Source organism: Poecilia reticulata, linkage group LG5 (genome assembly GCF_000633615.1).
Source record: "Poecilia reticulata strain Guanapo linkage group LG5, Guppy_female_1.0+MT, whole genome shotgun sequence".
Lineage (NCBI taxonomy): Eukaryota > Metazoa > Chordata > Actinopteri > Cyprinodontiformes > Poeciliidae > Poecilia > Poecilia reticulata.
Genome location: NC_024335.1, coordinates 18,142,270 through 18,158,021, shown reverse-complemented (window position 1 = coordinate 18,158,021; position 15,752 = coordinate 18,142,270). Strand labels below are relative to the sequence as shown.

The window sequence follows — 15,752 nt, the reverse complement described above, 5'->3', positions numbered from 1 at the left end:
TCTACCTCCATAGCATGGATCGAATCCGAGTGGGCCGCAGCAGCAGTCTCAAGTTCCGCAACGCGGCCCATGGTGTCATCTATTTTGGATTCTATCTTTCCCAGTGCACTTTGTAATTCTTGAAGTTTATCCGTGTGTACCTTTGCCGTAGTTGTTAGCGTGGCCATCAGCTCACCGCGCAGTCCACCAATAGCAGTCAGCACTTCATCATGGCCGCTAGCATTAGCTTCCTGAGTTTCGACTTGGGGGTTACGCTGTTTGGGCATTTTGCTGGTGTATGCCTGCCTTTTTGCTCCCTTAAGTAGTAATGATCTTAGTCTAAGGCAAGACCAGCGCTGAAATTGTGTTTTTTTGTGCCAAAATTGAGGGTCCAGTCGGAGCTCAGTTCAACGTGTCCTCACATGGCTCTGCTCAAACCGGAAGTCCCACTAAACTTTTTTTATGGTTTTTTTCCTTATGATAGTGAACTCATAGTTCATTAACATTAGCACAAACATTAGCATTTCACTAATGCCACAAATTAGCTATTAGCTAATTTTCTTACTTATAAACGATGTTTAGTATACTGAATGGAGTAAGTCAATGACAGACAACATGCAAATGATGCCCCACATGCTACTGATAGTCTTCACGCTAACATTAGCATTTTGGCTAATTTTAGCTCAAGCATTAATTTTAACCTGCTGAATGGTACAGGTACAGCTTAGTTCACATGCTTCTGCCTCTCCACAGATTATTGACTATGATTTAGCTAAACTTAGCATTGATGATTATTTTTAGCATCAGAACGCTTGGTCCAAGCCGATGGGCACACTTTGGCATGCCCCAGTTAAATTTCTTCAGGAATTTTCTAGTTTTGAGTTTATTCCTCACTTCGTAAGCGCATCATTGCCACTTCATTTTTAATTTCCTTGAGGGAGGTCGCAGCACCACATGCTGCTGTCCAGCCTGCCGCTGAGCAAGAAATCTCACTGCATTGACAAAACCCCACTTGGACCCAGCTCATTCCTTAACTTTTACAGAAGCTCTTCCAGCTTCTTCGTTTCCGTTTTCTTCTATCTGAAGGGCTTCAGTGTGACACAAACCTCTTAGTTTTTTTTTCTTCTGGAGTTCAGCCAGTCATGAATGCGTAGAATAGGCACTACTTTATAGATAAACATAAAAAAAGTAGAGTACCGAGGTAAATTAACAAATTTTGTTTTTACTGTCAGTGTTACTCCATTATGCATTGACCAACAATTTCAATTATAAAAGCTAACCAGGAGGTTTTGAAGCAAATGTTCCTTTTTTTTAGCAATCTATCTCTTATTAATATTATTATAGGCTTGTAAATTACTTTCCAAGTATGTTTTTCCCTGTAATGGTCAAATCTAACAATAATTAACAGGTGTAAAGATTTTTTGGTTCAGTCAACTGCTCATTCATTGTGTGTTGTCAATCTGGTACACATTTTATTGCATTTTATTTTATTGTATCTTGAAAAGACAACATTGCTCTTCATCTAAACAGCTTGAATAACGTTATAGTGAAAGGTGAACCACTGATGGGTGAACAGATCAACATACAGACATAAAGGTTTCAATTTTCTCTTGGACTTTTATTTTTTGAGAGTAATTCCTAAAATTGGGTTACATGCACAGATGCAGTAGTCTACGCTGTCACTCATTCTAAAATAATTTTGCAGACAAACTTTGGTGTAATTTCACTATTGAAGGTAGAACTGGGGAGACAAAGCACGCTGCAGTAATCTAATCCAGGGGTGTCAAACTCCAGTCCTCAAGAGCCTCTGTCCTGCAGTTTTTAGATGTGCCACAGGTACAAAACGCTGGACTGAAATGGCTTAATTACCTCCTTCTTGTGTAGATCAGTTCCCCAGAGCCTTGCTAATTGCCTAATTATTATATTCAAGTGAGGTGCAGCAGAGTCGCATCTAAAAGTTGCAGGGCAGTGGCCCTCCAGGACTGGAGTTTGACACTTGTGACCTAATCAGAACTTAATCACTGGCAGATGTTTACTGAGAAACAGACAACGTAAGCAGCAATGATAAAGTCAGGCTTCTAAATTTAAAATTCAAGACAGACAATATAACCAAACATTCAATATGCAGGGGCATCATTATTTAAGCTTTTGTACAAGATGGAAAATAGATGGCAGTAGTGTCAATTTAGTTTGCATTGTTTCCTGGTTGTACTCAAACATATTTTCACTTTTAAATTGGTAAGTCAATATATTTCTAGCTTAGAAAGTGTCAATCCACAGAGTCCCACAATGCCAAAGAGGTATTTAGTGTTGTTAGTCATCAAGGTTTTTTTTAAATTTTATTTTAATTTGTTCATTAGAACTACATTCTTAGAAAATAGACTTTTAATTTGAAATCACTCTGTAAAAGATATACTCATAATTTTACTAAGCTTCCTGTTCCCCCAGAACAAGTTGTTTTTAAAAATAAACGTAGTAGAAAGGAGCCAGAATAGTTTTAGTTTATTTTGTTTAGGCTTTTTTGAACATGATTTTTAAGGGGTGAATAACTTCAGAATAGATTTGTGCTTGAGAAATGTCCTGTGTTGAAAGAAGAATTTCTGTTTGGGGTTTTGCTATAGCTTAGCCACAGCAGCGCTAATGCTAACGTCAAACTTGGAACTAAGCAAAGCTTCCTAATCCAGCTTTAGTTATCAAAGCAAAGGTTTACATGTAACCTCAACATAGATTTTATAAGTTATAACCAGAGGCAAAGATGTCTGGTGGATGTTTAATAAAAATAATCATGCCAGATGGACACAAAAAGCAGAAATAAAACTGTAGTCAGGAACATGAGGAAAAGCATAATGGGGAGAATAAACAGGAGTAAACTGGATTTAACAGGATTAAATTGGGAGGTAATGGGAGGAACCAGCCAGGAGTGAAAGTAGCAGAAGTGTTAAAGTACTGGGAGAGTGAGCGTCGGAACAAATGACCTGGGCTGATTAGCTAACTGATTTGTTTGTCGCACAGAGCAGTGAATGAAAATAAACCCCAAAACAACACAAGTTCCTGACAAATTCTTGTTTTTTTTTTAATACTGAAAGATGACACAGATGAGCAAAAAGAGCGTAATCATTAAAAAGAAACTGAATTAAACTTTTACTATAAATGAAGTCAATTTAAAAACATTTTTGGACAATTTAAGTTTTCTATTGAAGTACCTAAACCAAATGTTTGCTCTTTAAACACCATCTGATCTGTAAGGCTTGAAGTTTTAATAACGAGGCTTGTAGGGACAGCTCCATCGTGTGTTTTTATTATGCTCTTTAGTCCAAATTATTCACAGCTGAGATGTAGTTGTTGTCCTGAAACAACAATCTCTATTTTTGTTTGAAAACGGAAATGTTTACAGGGGCATTTAGGTCATGGAGCGCACTTAGGATTCACACATTTGCTAAAAGTTGTTTCAAAAAGTTCTAACTATGGGAAATCCCTGATTTCTGACACAGAAATGACCCGCTTGGATGCGATTAAGATGGTTTGTCATCACTGAACTGCTGCGGAGAATAACAAGGAAAACTTTGGCTGAAAGGAAGACCTTTAGCTGGATCTGTTTCAACTTAGCAAAATAAACATGACTTATGTTCATTTATCAAACTGGTATTCATTCAAGCCATTACAGATGATTTTCCCATCATAATCTGTTTAATGGAGATGTTTTATGAGTAATTGAAGGCAAATGAAAAGATGAGGTAAACTTTTCTATTCTTGGTAAAATATAGCATTCTGACCTTACAAGGATTTTTTTTGTGTTGTTTAGTATAGCCAAGCATGTGCTGATATATTTTAGCCTTTACAAGACTGAATCAACATGGCAGTATTGACAAAGACATTGCACAATTTTAGAGTACTTTACTTGAAGGGCATTCCAATCAGAGGCTAGATTAGGCTGTCATGGTTCAAGTGAAGTATTTTTGGAAGCTATCCTTTGTCTGGATGCCTAAACCAGATTTTTATCTTATAGCTAACTAGTGAACTCATATCAAGTTCCATGCATTAAAAAAATGTATTTACTGCTTATAAAGTAAAAATCTCTTTCCTCCAAGCGTCACTAATTTTTTTTTAACTGTAGCAGTCACACATGGCAACACCACGTCACTGACGATCTGCAGTATTCCTTTTCTTTTCTTTTTTTTTATGTTCTTTGTATTGTCCAAATGACAAATATATTGTGTTGTCCTCTAACCAAATTTACTTAATAAAGATAACATTACATCACCTCAAAAAAAACAGGCTTCATTCATCCACAAAGCATGTGGCTAAAATTTCAGCTGTCTCCCTCTCTGCTGCCTTTGAGCTGCATTGCACACTTCACATAGCTGGCACAGGAATCTTATCCAGCCACTGATCTCGATAAACACTGGGCTGTTTGCCTCTTGGGTAAAGTCCTATAATCAACGAGAGCACGACCGCAGGAAGATTAAAAGAGAAAAATTTGTAGGGGTTTTAAAGGCCAGCCTCACTGTGTTGGCGCAGATTGTATTTAAGATTTGGTGGGGAAATGAACAGGCCGGCGCACATGCCAGTACAGTGCCTCGCAAATTGTATAACTTTGCAACATTTTGTCCAGATAAAACCACAAATTTCAATTGTATTTTAGGAGATGTTATGAGATAGACCAACACAAAGTAGTGCAAAACTGTGAAGTGGAAACAACCAGAAACAGGGTTTCGGATTATTTAAATATCAAAATTGTGCCAAGCATTCCTATTCAGCCCCACAGACAATACTTTGTTTTATGACTTTACCAGCAAAAATTACTATTTTTGCTAACGCTCTGCAAATTAGCCCAAGCTTTTTGAGACTGTATAGAGGAGTGTCTGTGAATATCAGTTTCCAATTGTTGCCTCAGGTACTCAACTGGATTTAGGTGAGGACTATATGTTGAGGTTAATTGTTCTGATGAAACAATTGCATTATGAGTGCAAGCACTCATAATGCAAGCACTCATAATGCCTTTAAGCCAGTGGCACACAAGATACTATGAAATATTATTTAGGAATTTTCAGTTTGAATACTTAAAATGCAGAGAAATGTGTGATTATTAGTTTGTGTTGCTACCAATGCAGATGGAAAATCCTGCTGTTTTCAGATTCTCATAGAAAGCACATGAGTTGGGTGGGCAGTCATTGTCCAAAATCTGAAGGTATCGTCAGCTCCGTCCATATTCCTACCAAGTCTGTCCAGCATCACCGTCCATGCTGGGGGGAAAAAAAAGAATCCTCAAAGCATGACTCTATCTTTAGTTTCAACTCTCTGTTTCCGTTCCAGGTATCTATGACTACATATTTTTGTGACTACATATTTTTGCCTCATCTTGACAGGGACACTCTAGAGATGACGTATACGTATAACTGGGATAGTGTTGGCTAGCTGGAAGACTAGTCTCGTCTAGCCAAAGCACATTCTTTCAAAGTCTTTCTTTCCTTTGCGTGAAATGTAGCAACTTCAACGTGACTTCTTATGTCTTCCCTTTAACCAGTTCTTCACACTCTAGAGGCCGGATGGGTGGAGATCACGGTTAACCGCTGTCCTGTTGGTAGATTATCCAGCACGAGTTGCTGATTTCTGCAGCTCTGCCAGAGTAATCTTGGGCCTCATGTTCTGATGGATGGTCATGTCTTTGTATTTTTTCATTTTATAATGATGGAGGCGAGATGTTCAGAGCTTGGGATACGGATTTAGCCCAACACTGCTTTCGACTCTACCACAACTTTCTCCCATCTCGTCGTGTTCCTCTGTCTTCATGTTGCTGTTTGCTCACTATTGTTCTGCAACTTGAATGCCCTTCGCAGAAGTACTAAAAATACACTGGAATTAAATTACCGGTACACAAAAGGACTATTTTCTGCTCTAACAATGTGACTATAAAAGTGAAGACAAATCTACAAACAGCGTGTCGTTTTCCTTTCGCTTCACGGTAGATATATTTGCTTGAATGTTATTTCCTTTATAGTATTGAGGTTTTTCTACCTACAACAAACTGAAATATGTTTTTAGAAAGCTGCTTATTTGTTGTTTTTTCATCATCTGACCTTTAGGTGACCGTGACAGGTTAAACATGTCTATGTTCTTCTTCTTTCCTTTACTCGGACAGGCATTGGGAAGTTCATCGCCTTGGACTTTGCACGGCGTGGGGCACGGGTCATCCTGGCATGCCGAAGCGAGTCCCGTGGCACAGCCGCCCTTAATGAAATTAAGCAGACTACAGGAAACGCAGACGTCCACCTGCGCATTGTGGATCTCTCCTCCATGGAGTCGGTCAGAGAGTTTGCAAAGAGGATTCTCGAGGAGGAGAAAGCACTGCACATACTCGTGAACAATGCGGCCGTATCAGGTGACACAAACGTAGAAATGAAAATGCTTGCCACTGCACAAGCAAACCCCGTGTTTACTCCTGACAGGATTCCGCAATCCCAGTCCGGCAGCAGTGGACTTTGTAACATTTGTAAATGTGGACCCAGAACTGACCCTTAGCTAAAGCAAGCTAGACTCTGCTTCACATGAGTTAGGCTTGTCAGTAAAGCAAAGAGTTGAGGACTAACTGGAATATGAACTCCCCCAGACCCCCAAAGAGCCTCCTGCTTGTTAAATACCATCTGTTAGGCATATGAAAGCAAAAAATATGCCGTTCCAAAGGCATGCCAAAAAAAGAGAAAGCCTAACTCTCACTCTTTGGGAATAAATCCAAATCCACTCTGTGACAGTTATTTATTTATGCTTCAACTTGGCACCGCATAGTAACAGATAAATTTTTTTCTGGTTAACAAGTGATGAGAGTGACTAAGGTAGCTCTCTGTGTCGCAACCTTGTGATGAGCGGTAGAGTTTAATGTTTTTCTTTTAGTTTTCACTGAATGACGAGCTGTGAGTGAGGCCCAAGTTTGGAAATGTTTATTGGCAGCTGCAGGAAATTCCATTGAAACTTATATTCGGTGTTTATAGAGGTTTAAAACAGACACACACACACGACGAAATGATTAAGTCAAGCAAAAGGACGGATAAGGCGAGTAATTATTGGCAAAACAACGTTGAGTTAAAAGAAATCCATCAGACAGGATTTTGATGCAGCCATGATTAGGTTATCATGGCAACACTGACTGTATGTATATGTTGTAATGAGAAGGGCAGAGTGATTAAATAAAATGCTGAATTATTCTGAAGTTAGGGTCATACATAGACATAACGTTAGTGTCTTGGGTTGTTTTGGTGTTTTGATTGTCATTGTGTTCCTTGGTTTTTCATTTTGATAACATCAGTCATGTTTCTACTCTTGCGGTTTTGGTTCATTATGTTTGATTATTCCTTGTGTCTAGTTATGTTACTCTTCTTAGGGGGACATTTTCCTATTTCCCCTGTTGTGTCCTCTCCATTACCCCCTGTGCCATTTTTCTCTCTCACAGTCTCCTCGGCCTGCAGCCTGTTAGCCAATCAGCCTGGTCTATTGTTTAAAGGTTCACACTATCAGTATTTATTCACCTCTCTCTCTTAATTCCTTCTTGCTGGTTCGTCCCATCAGATCCTGTTAAATCTCATTAATAGGATCTGAAGTATTTCCTGTGACTTCTCTTTTCTCCCTACTGGCTTTTGGTTTCTGGTTTTTGTGTTTTGTTTTGCTCTGGCTCCCTGTGCTCCCTTGGATCTTTGAAAGTTTGTCCGTCTTTGTTCTTCAGTAAACATCCTTCATTTACTCGACTCGTCTGTCTTTCTGCATTTGGGTCCTAAATCACAAACAACAACGAGATAAAATATTAAGTTGTAAAAAGCAGTATTTCTAAAATATGTAGCAGTACGTTTCATGACTAATAGTAACAAATATATAAAATATAAACAAACTCAAGTAAAATTTGCTAAAACTGAACTTAAAAAAGCTATTTATGCAGGGATGATGAATATGATGGCTATTTCTTAAAACAGTCTAAAATAATAAATGTATGAGTAAAACTTTGTTTTTCTGCACTTATCTTTACATCTGTTGATGGCAGGTTTGCCCAGACAGATGACCAAAGATGGGTTTGAGGCTTCCTTTGCCACCAACCATTTAGGACCATTTCTGCTCACAAATCTGCTGCTGGGTAAGGCCTGTGTGTTTTCTCTGTAACTGCATCAAATCCAGCGATTTGATCTCTTACGTCACTCGAAACCTCTGCGTCTTCTCTCTCCAGACCTCATAAAGCGCTCCGCTCCGGCGCGTATCGTCACCGTCAGTTCGCTGAACCACAAGAGGGGTAAAGTTGACTTCTCTCACTTTCATGGCGAGAACCTTGTGTACAGCATGGATCAAGTCTACAATCACACCAAGCTGCATAACATCATCTGCACCAATGAGCTGGCACGAAAGTTACAGGGCACAGGTAAGGTCAAGTCCAATAAGGTGTTTGATGATCACGTTACCAGCGGTGACGCACCAATCCACTTTTCTCACATACTGTTGCAGTTACCCGAGGTTAAGTATCGGTCAACACTAATCGGATACAGAAAAACAACGCTGAATTGACTTAGAACATTTCTTTTTTTTTAACACACATACATGCACCAGTACAGCACACTCAAATACACCAACAGCTTCACAAGACGTACATGTAAAAAACAACAACAAAAAAAAACTTTAATTTGTTCAGTCTGTGCAGTTAGGAGTAAAACAATAGGTTGACTACCTTAATCAAACGTAAAAATGAAAGCCTTCTTTCAAATGGTTCAGAAAGGGAAATTTGAGATATAATGTAAAATAGTTCAGAGTTAGACTGCATAGATCTGCCCTTGCACTTTGTCACCAATCTGGAACCTTTTTCAATATCGGGACTGATGCAGATATTAGTATCTGATCTGTGCATCTTACTTGCTACTAATTTACTTGAAAATACAGAAAATTCTGGGTTAATACTTTAGCTTGAAATCACAATCTCAGCGTTTCATTTTTACATTTTAAAAATTGACAGCCAAATTGTGGGATTAGCTCAAAAAAGATTTTCCCAATTTCCTTTTCCTGTTGCTCAAAAATTGGCAGAGTTTATGAAGGAGATTAGCCCCCCCACCCCCACCCCCCACCCCAAAGATGCCCCCCTTCCTCATCTGTGATGAATCCTATGGAGACCTTTTCAGCCCTTCTTAAACAGTAGTGAAGGAAAACAGTGCAGCTCTCTCCGAACAGCATCTGGTAGGGCACGGTTGCTACTAAACAAAAACCGTCAACAAATCAAGAAACTCACTCCAGAAAGCAAAGGCATGCATCTGCGAATGGAAAAGCTTTTCAGTTGTTTATAGTTCTCACTTTAGCAGATACAAATGAAGAACTCGCATTTTGTTATTTAGGCGCATATTTAGTCTGGACACTAATAGTTGATGGTGAAGACGGGGTTCAGCGAGCAAGAAGAGAAGAATGATGGCGTAGTACCAAATGGAGGCCAAAGATAAACAATGATGGAGAAAAATGAAGATTTTAGCCTGTAGTTTTTGTGTGTGTCAGAGCAAAAGTCTTGAATATTGGGGTCATTCCAGGGTGTGCGTACTGCACACTCAGCAGGTCCAATGAATTCTATAGTATTTAGAAGTGGATCATCCCAATACTCAGTTCCTTAATATTTTTGCTCATCTCCTCGTGTGTCATCACAAGCTGAGTGTTTTTCAAACAAACTTCCAGTAGCAGTGCACAGCGTAGGAAGAATGTTTGGGAGGCTGTTCCAGGGAACCGACCGTTTTAAATTAGCTCTACCATTTCTCAAGGAGGGAACATGAAACAGCATATTCAGTCAGAAGTACATATATGACTAACAACAACTGCCATTTCTCTGCAACTTTCTAAATGACATTTAAGTAAACATTCACATGGGTTTGGCTATTTGTTAAGCTTGCATCTTTAATTTTGACCCTGTGAGAATCAAAGGAAATTCACAAGGACTTCGGACTTTTGCAAGCTATTTCAGTTTTGAAAACTTGCATTATTCTCTACATTTGTTAATCCCCGAAAGAAGAATGGTTCGCCTTTAGCAACCAAAAATGAATGTATTCTTGTCAGCTCTTACCTTATAACAAATTTGTAGTGGTCCAAGTCATTTTTTTTATGTTTTCTCTTGTGTCCCGACAGGCGTCACAGCCAACTCCGTCCATCCCGGCGTTGTCATGACGGAGGTGATGCGACACTATCCATTCTGGCTCCGTTACCCTTTCAACCTCATCGGCTTTTTCTTTTTTAAGGTAAGAGCGTTGTTTATTGCTTCCATGCACAGTAAAATGTGCAAAAGGTTTTAAAAACATTATAGCGCTGCTTATTGTTAAAGTCTCATCCTATTACATCAGGGTCTCATAATCTGAGACACAAGTCTGGTTTAGTGCATGTGCAAAGTTGGAGTCGATCCAAAATACATGCATGAAATGAAAAGCACGGAGTTCTGTCTTTTGCAATGTGTCCCGTCGTATTAACATCCAGATCCCATCTTAAAAAGGAGCACAAATTCATTTGAGTATATTTTGTTTCTTACAAACATTTTGAAATCGTTGCGAAGATACGATCGACATCTGCCTCAAAACTCGTAAAGCGAAGGTCGCGCATGGGATATCTGGAACGAATCAAGTTCAAGGGCAGCAGTCAGTAATCAGAGAGAGCAAAGCAGAACTTTGACCGGCTGTAAAATTGCGCAATTGATGAATGATGTTTGCACAAAGGAAACTTAGCAGAAAAGTAGAAACAGGCAAGAAGAAAAGTGGAGAACATGAAGAGTGTAAATAAATGGGCCATTTACTCTATGAGGTTATCTGCAGAGCAGCAGAACAGATTTTCTTCAATCAACTCGGCTTCATAAGTCTGTGAGACCCACTGAATAATCCTCCTTCAAAGAACACAGCATGTGTCGTCCTTTACAACTCCTACTGTTGTGAATGACTTTATATAAAGTCATTCACAACTATCCTATCAACTATCCTGTTTCCTATCTCTGACCAAGGGGTCAGGATAGGAAACAGTGAAGAAAAAAATTTGATTTCTTTCACTTTGTTTTTATTTATTTTTTTACAATTTAGATGCAAAATTAAGACTTTTTTTTTTCCTTTTAAAATTCGCAAGTGAAATATCTCATTTACTCTGTTTTGTAGTTCTTTCAGTTTCTTAAAAAAACAGTTACAGCTACAAACTTCAAAGAGCATGTGCTTTTTTATAAAAATAAGTAAATAAATCTGACATTTTTATTCCCTGCATTTTACTCTGATGTTTTTGTTTTACACATCTCACCCGTTTTATTTTTCAGCTTTAAAACTTTCACATCTTTTTCTCTCGCCTCACAATTTCACACTACCTTCTGGTAGCCCGCAGCGTAAACCCCAATGCTTGGATAATTTAGCGGCAGACGAGAATCTGCACCTGGTATTAAATTTTTTCCAGATGGACATGAACTGGATGACTCAAGGAGAAAGTGTGCAAAAAAAAAGAACACCTAATCCCAGTAGCTTCAGTGGTGTCTAACAACCAAAACACACAACACAGATTTTCTAAGAAACGGCTGTAAAAGAAGGAAGTTTAGTCATCTTTTTTTAAAGAAATCTCATAATACGAGCTGCAGCATGGATGCTAAGCAAGCTGGGTTGGAAATAAACATCTTAGCTTTCAAGTGTTTCTGTATTTCTTTACTGTGTTCAAGGTTTTCTTCTAAATTATGAGGCACTAACAGAAGACTTGCAACATTGTCTACTCCCTCTTAGCATTTCTGCTCATCGTATTTTTTTCTCTAACCCATATTGTAAATCTAATTTTGAAATGTAGATAGATCCTTAGTTTTCTTTTTTTTTCTTCTTTTTTTTTGGTTCTACTTTCTGTTTTATGAGTTATGCATGCTAGTGTAGCAATGATTATGTGGTGGTTAGTGAGGGTTAGATCAAATGGAGCAGAAAACAGAAATTGGCTTGTGGCAAAATAACTTGAAGTTGTCCTCTTCTGTTGTGGCCTTCGCATCTTAAAGGAAGAGTTTTGACTCTTGTTTACAAAAATGCTCCAGTCGCACCACAGTGGTTGGCAACTGGCTCGTTGCTGTCTTTTTGAACAAGTCTATTGTAAATTAGCGAATCAGTTCAGCGTTTCCTGCTTGGTGACGTAACTTCGGCTTCAGATGTTTTCACTTTGAGTGCTTTGATTCACTCATCTTTGCAGATGGGGGAAATTTTTTAATTTCTTGCATATCGCATGTGATTCTCGTATAAGTCCTCATCAACTATAAATCCTGAAAAAACATCAGAAAATTTGCAAAAAGCTGCTCTGCGATTAGAAGAAATGCTTCCTTGCTAAAATGCTATTAAAGGTTCTACATTTTATTGGGAAGGGTGTACATCATTTTTGACATGCTACCTTTTAATAAAATGCGCTAAAGATTATTTTTACTTTAAGAAGTGTCTGTATCAATTTCAATTGAAAATAAACTTGGCTGAATGAAAATAATTTTACATCTAAACCTGACAGGGGTATGCGTGATTTCGGACCCAACGCTAAGTATGGAAGAAATGGATCAATACAAATCTAAGATATAAATTTTATTACTGAAGAATAAATGCTATTATCACAATTATTTCATAACAAAGATGTAAGAAATGTTTAACATCTTTAGGCAGCAGATCTATAATTGTGATTCTTTTCTCTTTTTTTCCCCCCCCAATAACTTTTACACACAGCAAATCTTTTCACTGTCTCTATTGTTGTGATTTTGCTCTGGAAAGGAAAGACTTTGTTTCTTTTTGTTTTGTTTGTGGGTTTTTTAGCTACAGCTAAAAAAAGATAGTTTAGTCTTGGGTTTAAAAATGCAAATTACATGTAGTAAAAGCAGTGGTCTTGAATAAAGTAATTCTTTTGTGGATCTGGAGGTACTTTAGGGCTCTGAGCGAAGCTGCAAAAGGAAATTGCCTTTTTTCCCCCTCAACTCTAAAGGTTCATGGTTGGAACTATTCAAAGTCATCCGGGTTGACAAAAAGTCTACTACTGTTTGAAGAGAAGTTAGCACAGTGCCGCCACCTTCGTATTTTACTGCGGGTGTGGTATTCTTTCAGTGACCTGCAGGTAGTAAATGGTTTAAGTTTTGTTTCCTCCAAGCCTTTCACAAGTTTTTGATTTCTATACATTAGTTTGTTTTGCCCAGACAGATCAGTCTCAGACAGGTTCTTAGCTTCAGGTTTACAGCAATCTGTGTAATGTTCCTGCTGCCTCTTATTTTCTTCAATTACCTGTAAATGCCTTTTCACGTTGCGTAATATCCCTTAAAACCTTGCAGGTGGTAAATTTCAGGAAAATTTATCCAGAACAGCTTAACTTTAGTTTGGGTTCATCGGATTTTCGATGGAAACTCAAGAAGACTGAAAGCTGAAACCGAATGTATCCCAACAAAGTATTAGTGCAATAATCCCACACACTTCTTCCACCAAGTTATCATGTTCCTTTCTTAGTTTTTCTATCTTACAAAAAAAAGGTGTTTTTAGGGGTTTCAAAAGCTTGGAGAGCTACACATTTTTAAGGCAGTTTTTACAATGCTGAGAAATCACTGTTATCTGGGAACACAGCCAAAGCAAAACAAGAGACCATCCTATTTATCTCTTCAGCAAGCTGCTCTTTGGTCTATCTATTTGCAACATGGCGGAGATATAACCAAACGTCCTATGCGGGCTGCATATTCACACCTGTCGCTTGTCAGAAATCTACCTGCAGAAGCGGGTTTGTTTGCTGCACATGGACACTAACTCTCTGCCGTCATTGTCTCCCTCCACAGTCACCAGAAGAGGGCGCTGTCAGCCCGATCTACTGCGCCGTGTCCGAGGAGCTGGAAGGGGTGACTGGGAAGTACTTTGACAGCGACTGCTCCCTGGTTCTTCCTGCCCCTTTAGCTCGGGACGCCGCGCTTGCCGTGAAGGACTTTGAGTTCTGCGAGAAGCTGACCTCAAAGCTCTAAAAGCAGCTGCCCGACAAGGACTGAGAACCAGACAAACAAAAAGCGAGATAAAGTGGGTCAGCTGAAACTTTTTCGAACAGTTTATGCACTATTTCCTGCCAAATGAACCTCGATGATTGTGTTATTAATACGTTAAATGGCTCAAGTTTTGCCATGAGGTTACCTTCTTGTGCCTTGAAACCTTTGGCACATTTTTGCAACACGTCTCTCAAGAATTACTCCAGAACCTCCAACGCATGATACAATCACTTCTCTTTATTGCTTGATTCATTTAGACACAACGGAACATTTATAGCATTCAGTGCTTTTCTGAACAATTTACACGACTTTCCTCCCTCCGGCGCCCGTGGCCTCGCTATTTGTCTGCAGAGACACAGATTTAAAAGAGAGAAAGGTGGTCACATAACACTTATATAATCAAGGAAAAACAAGATGGCGCCAGTTACCTTTCTGACTCTGCTCCACTATTTCATGGATGATCTCTTCGAGCACCGGAGCCACGTGATCCACCTGTCTGGGTAAAAGACGAACAGCTACCTCCAATGTCTTGTCCTGGAAACGACGCACAAAATAAAATGAAATAAATAAATAAAAAAACGTTAGAAAATAACTGATGTTTGTCACCCGGACGTTGAGGACGGCGCGGGCCGCGTGCTCACAGGATTTCCGTCGTGCTCCTGCTGGACGGTGACCTCTTCGAACTGGCCGTTCTCTGTGCGAGGCTCCATGTCTTTCTTACTGTTCTGCTGCTGACGCACAAGTGCACCAAAAAAAAAAATTTAAAAATTGAGGGTTAAAAGTGGTGTTGGGATAAAAAGCGATAAATCTTAATTTGTTTTATGACTAAAGATAATTTGTTAACTAAAGATACACTTTGTTTCTTTAGTTAACCAAACGGTAAAAAAAAAATGTGGCCCAGTGGTGTTAGATTTTTTTGGATGCTGTCCCATTTCGTGCCTTTGCAGTTATGATTGTGTGACACCCAACTTTCTCCGGTATGAAAAGGAACCATCCACCACTGAAAGATCGACCGCCTATCAAATTATACCCACTGGGGGGGATTGATACCTGCTTTGACAACCAGTTATTCAATTTTTTTTCATCTGTTTGCTGGACTGTATTTTATCTAGAACCAAAGTAAATGGAAATGGATTCTAATATATTTTAAATGAACAAATACAAGAAAATAAACTGATATGCAAGTCATGGTTTAAATACATGAGTTGGGTCTTAAGTTATGGAATGAGATTGTAATTTGGCCTGGATTAAATCAGCATTTCAGGTGTCATGTACTTTTTATATTTTGTTTCTAAATGGATCAGGGTTTTAAAGCTACCAACTGACTCCACTCTGAGACATGGTGGTGGCAGCATCATCCTGTGGGGATGCTTTTCTTTCAGCGTGAACAGATATGCTTGTTAGAATTGATAAGAAGATGGATGAAGCAAAATCGCAAAGCAGTCAGTTTTTTATTTTTCATAAATAACTATTAGAGGTTGAAGTAGATATCTTGACTGAGGCAGAGGTTCACCTTCAAGGCTGACAAAGTATCTTCATGTGTTATAATAGCCTAGTCAAAGTTCAGAGCATGGACATGCTCAGATAGACACCAAGAGGTGCTAGAGCACCTGAATTTTTTTTCTCTAGACAAAAAAAAACTGCCCTTCTGAATTATTGTTGTTTTGGTTTCTGCAGTGTATACAGAAACAAAAAAAATGTTTTTATAATGTTTTTCATCAACAGTTCTCAGGGTTTGTAGTTAATCTTCATTCTCTGAGAATGATATCTGCCATTTCTCACACACTGACTATATGCA

At 38.7% G+C, this 15,752-nt stretch overlaps 1 protein-coding gene across 1 annotated transcript in view; it reads left to right on the top strand.

Annotated features, from left to right (window-relative positions):
- Positions 1-14,930, top strand: part of LOC103465003 (retinol dehydrogenase 11) — a 21,203-nt gene extending 6,273 nt beyond the window's left edge. The window contains exons 2-6 of the mRNA XM_008409481.2: positions 6,119-6,358; positions 8,006-8,095; positions 8,186-8,374; positions 10,105-10,214; positions 13,757-14,930. Of these exons, the coding sequence (XP_008407703.1) occupies positions 6,119-6,358; positions 8,006-8,095; positions 8,186-8,374; positions 10,105-10,214; positions 13,757-13,936 (809 nt within the window). The 3' untranslated portion in view covers positions 13,937-14,930. The remainder of the gene's footprint in view (positions 1-6,118; positions 6,359-8,005; positions 8,096-8,185; positions 8,375-10,104; positions 10,215-13,756) is intronic.
- The last annotated feature ends 822 nt before the right edge of the window (positions 14,931-15,752 follow it).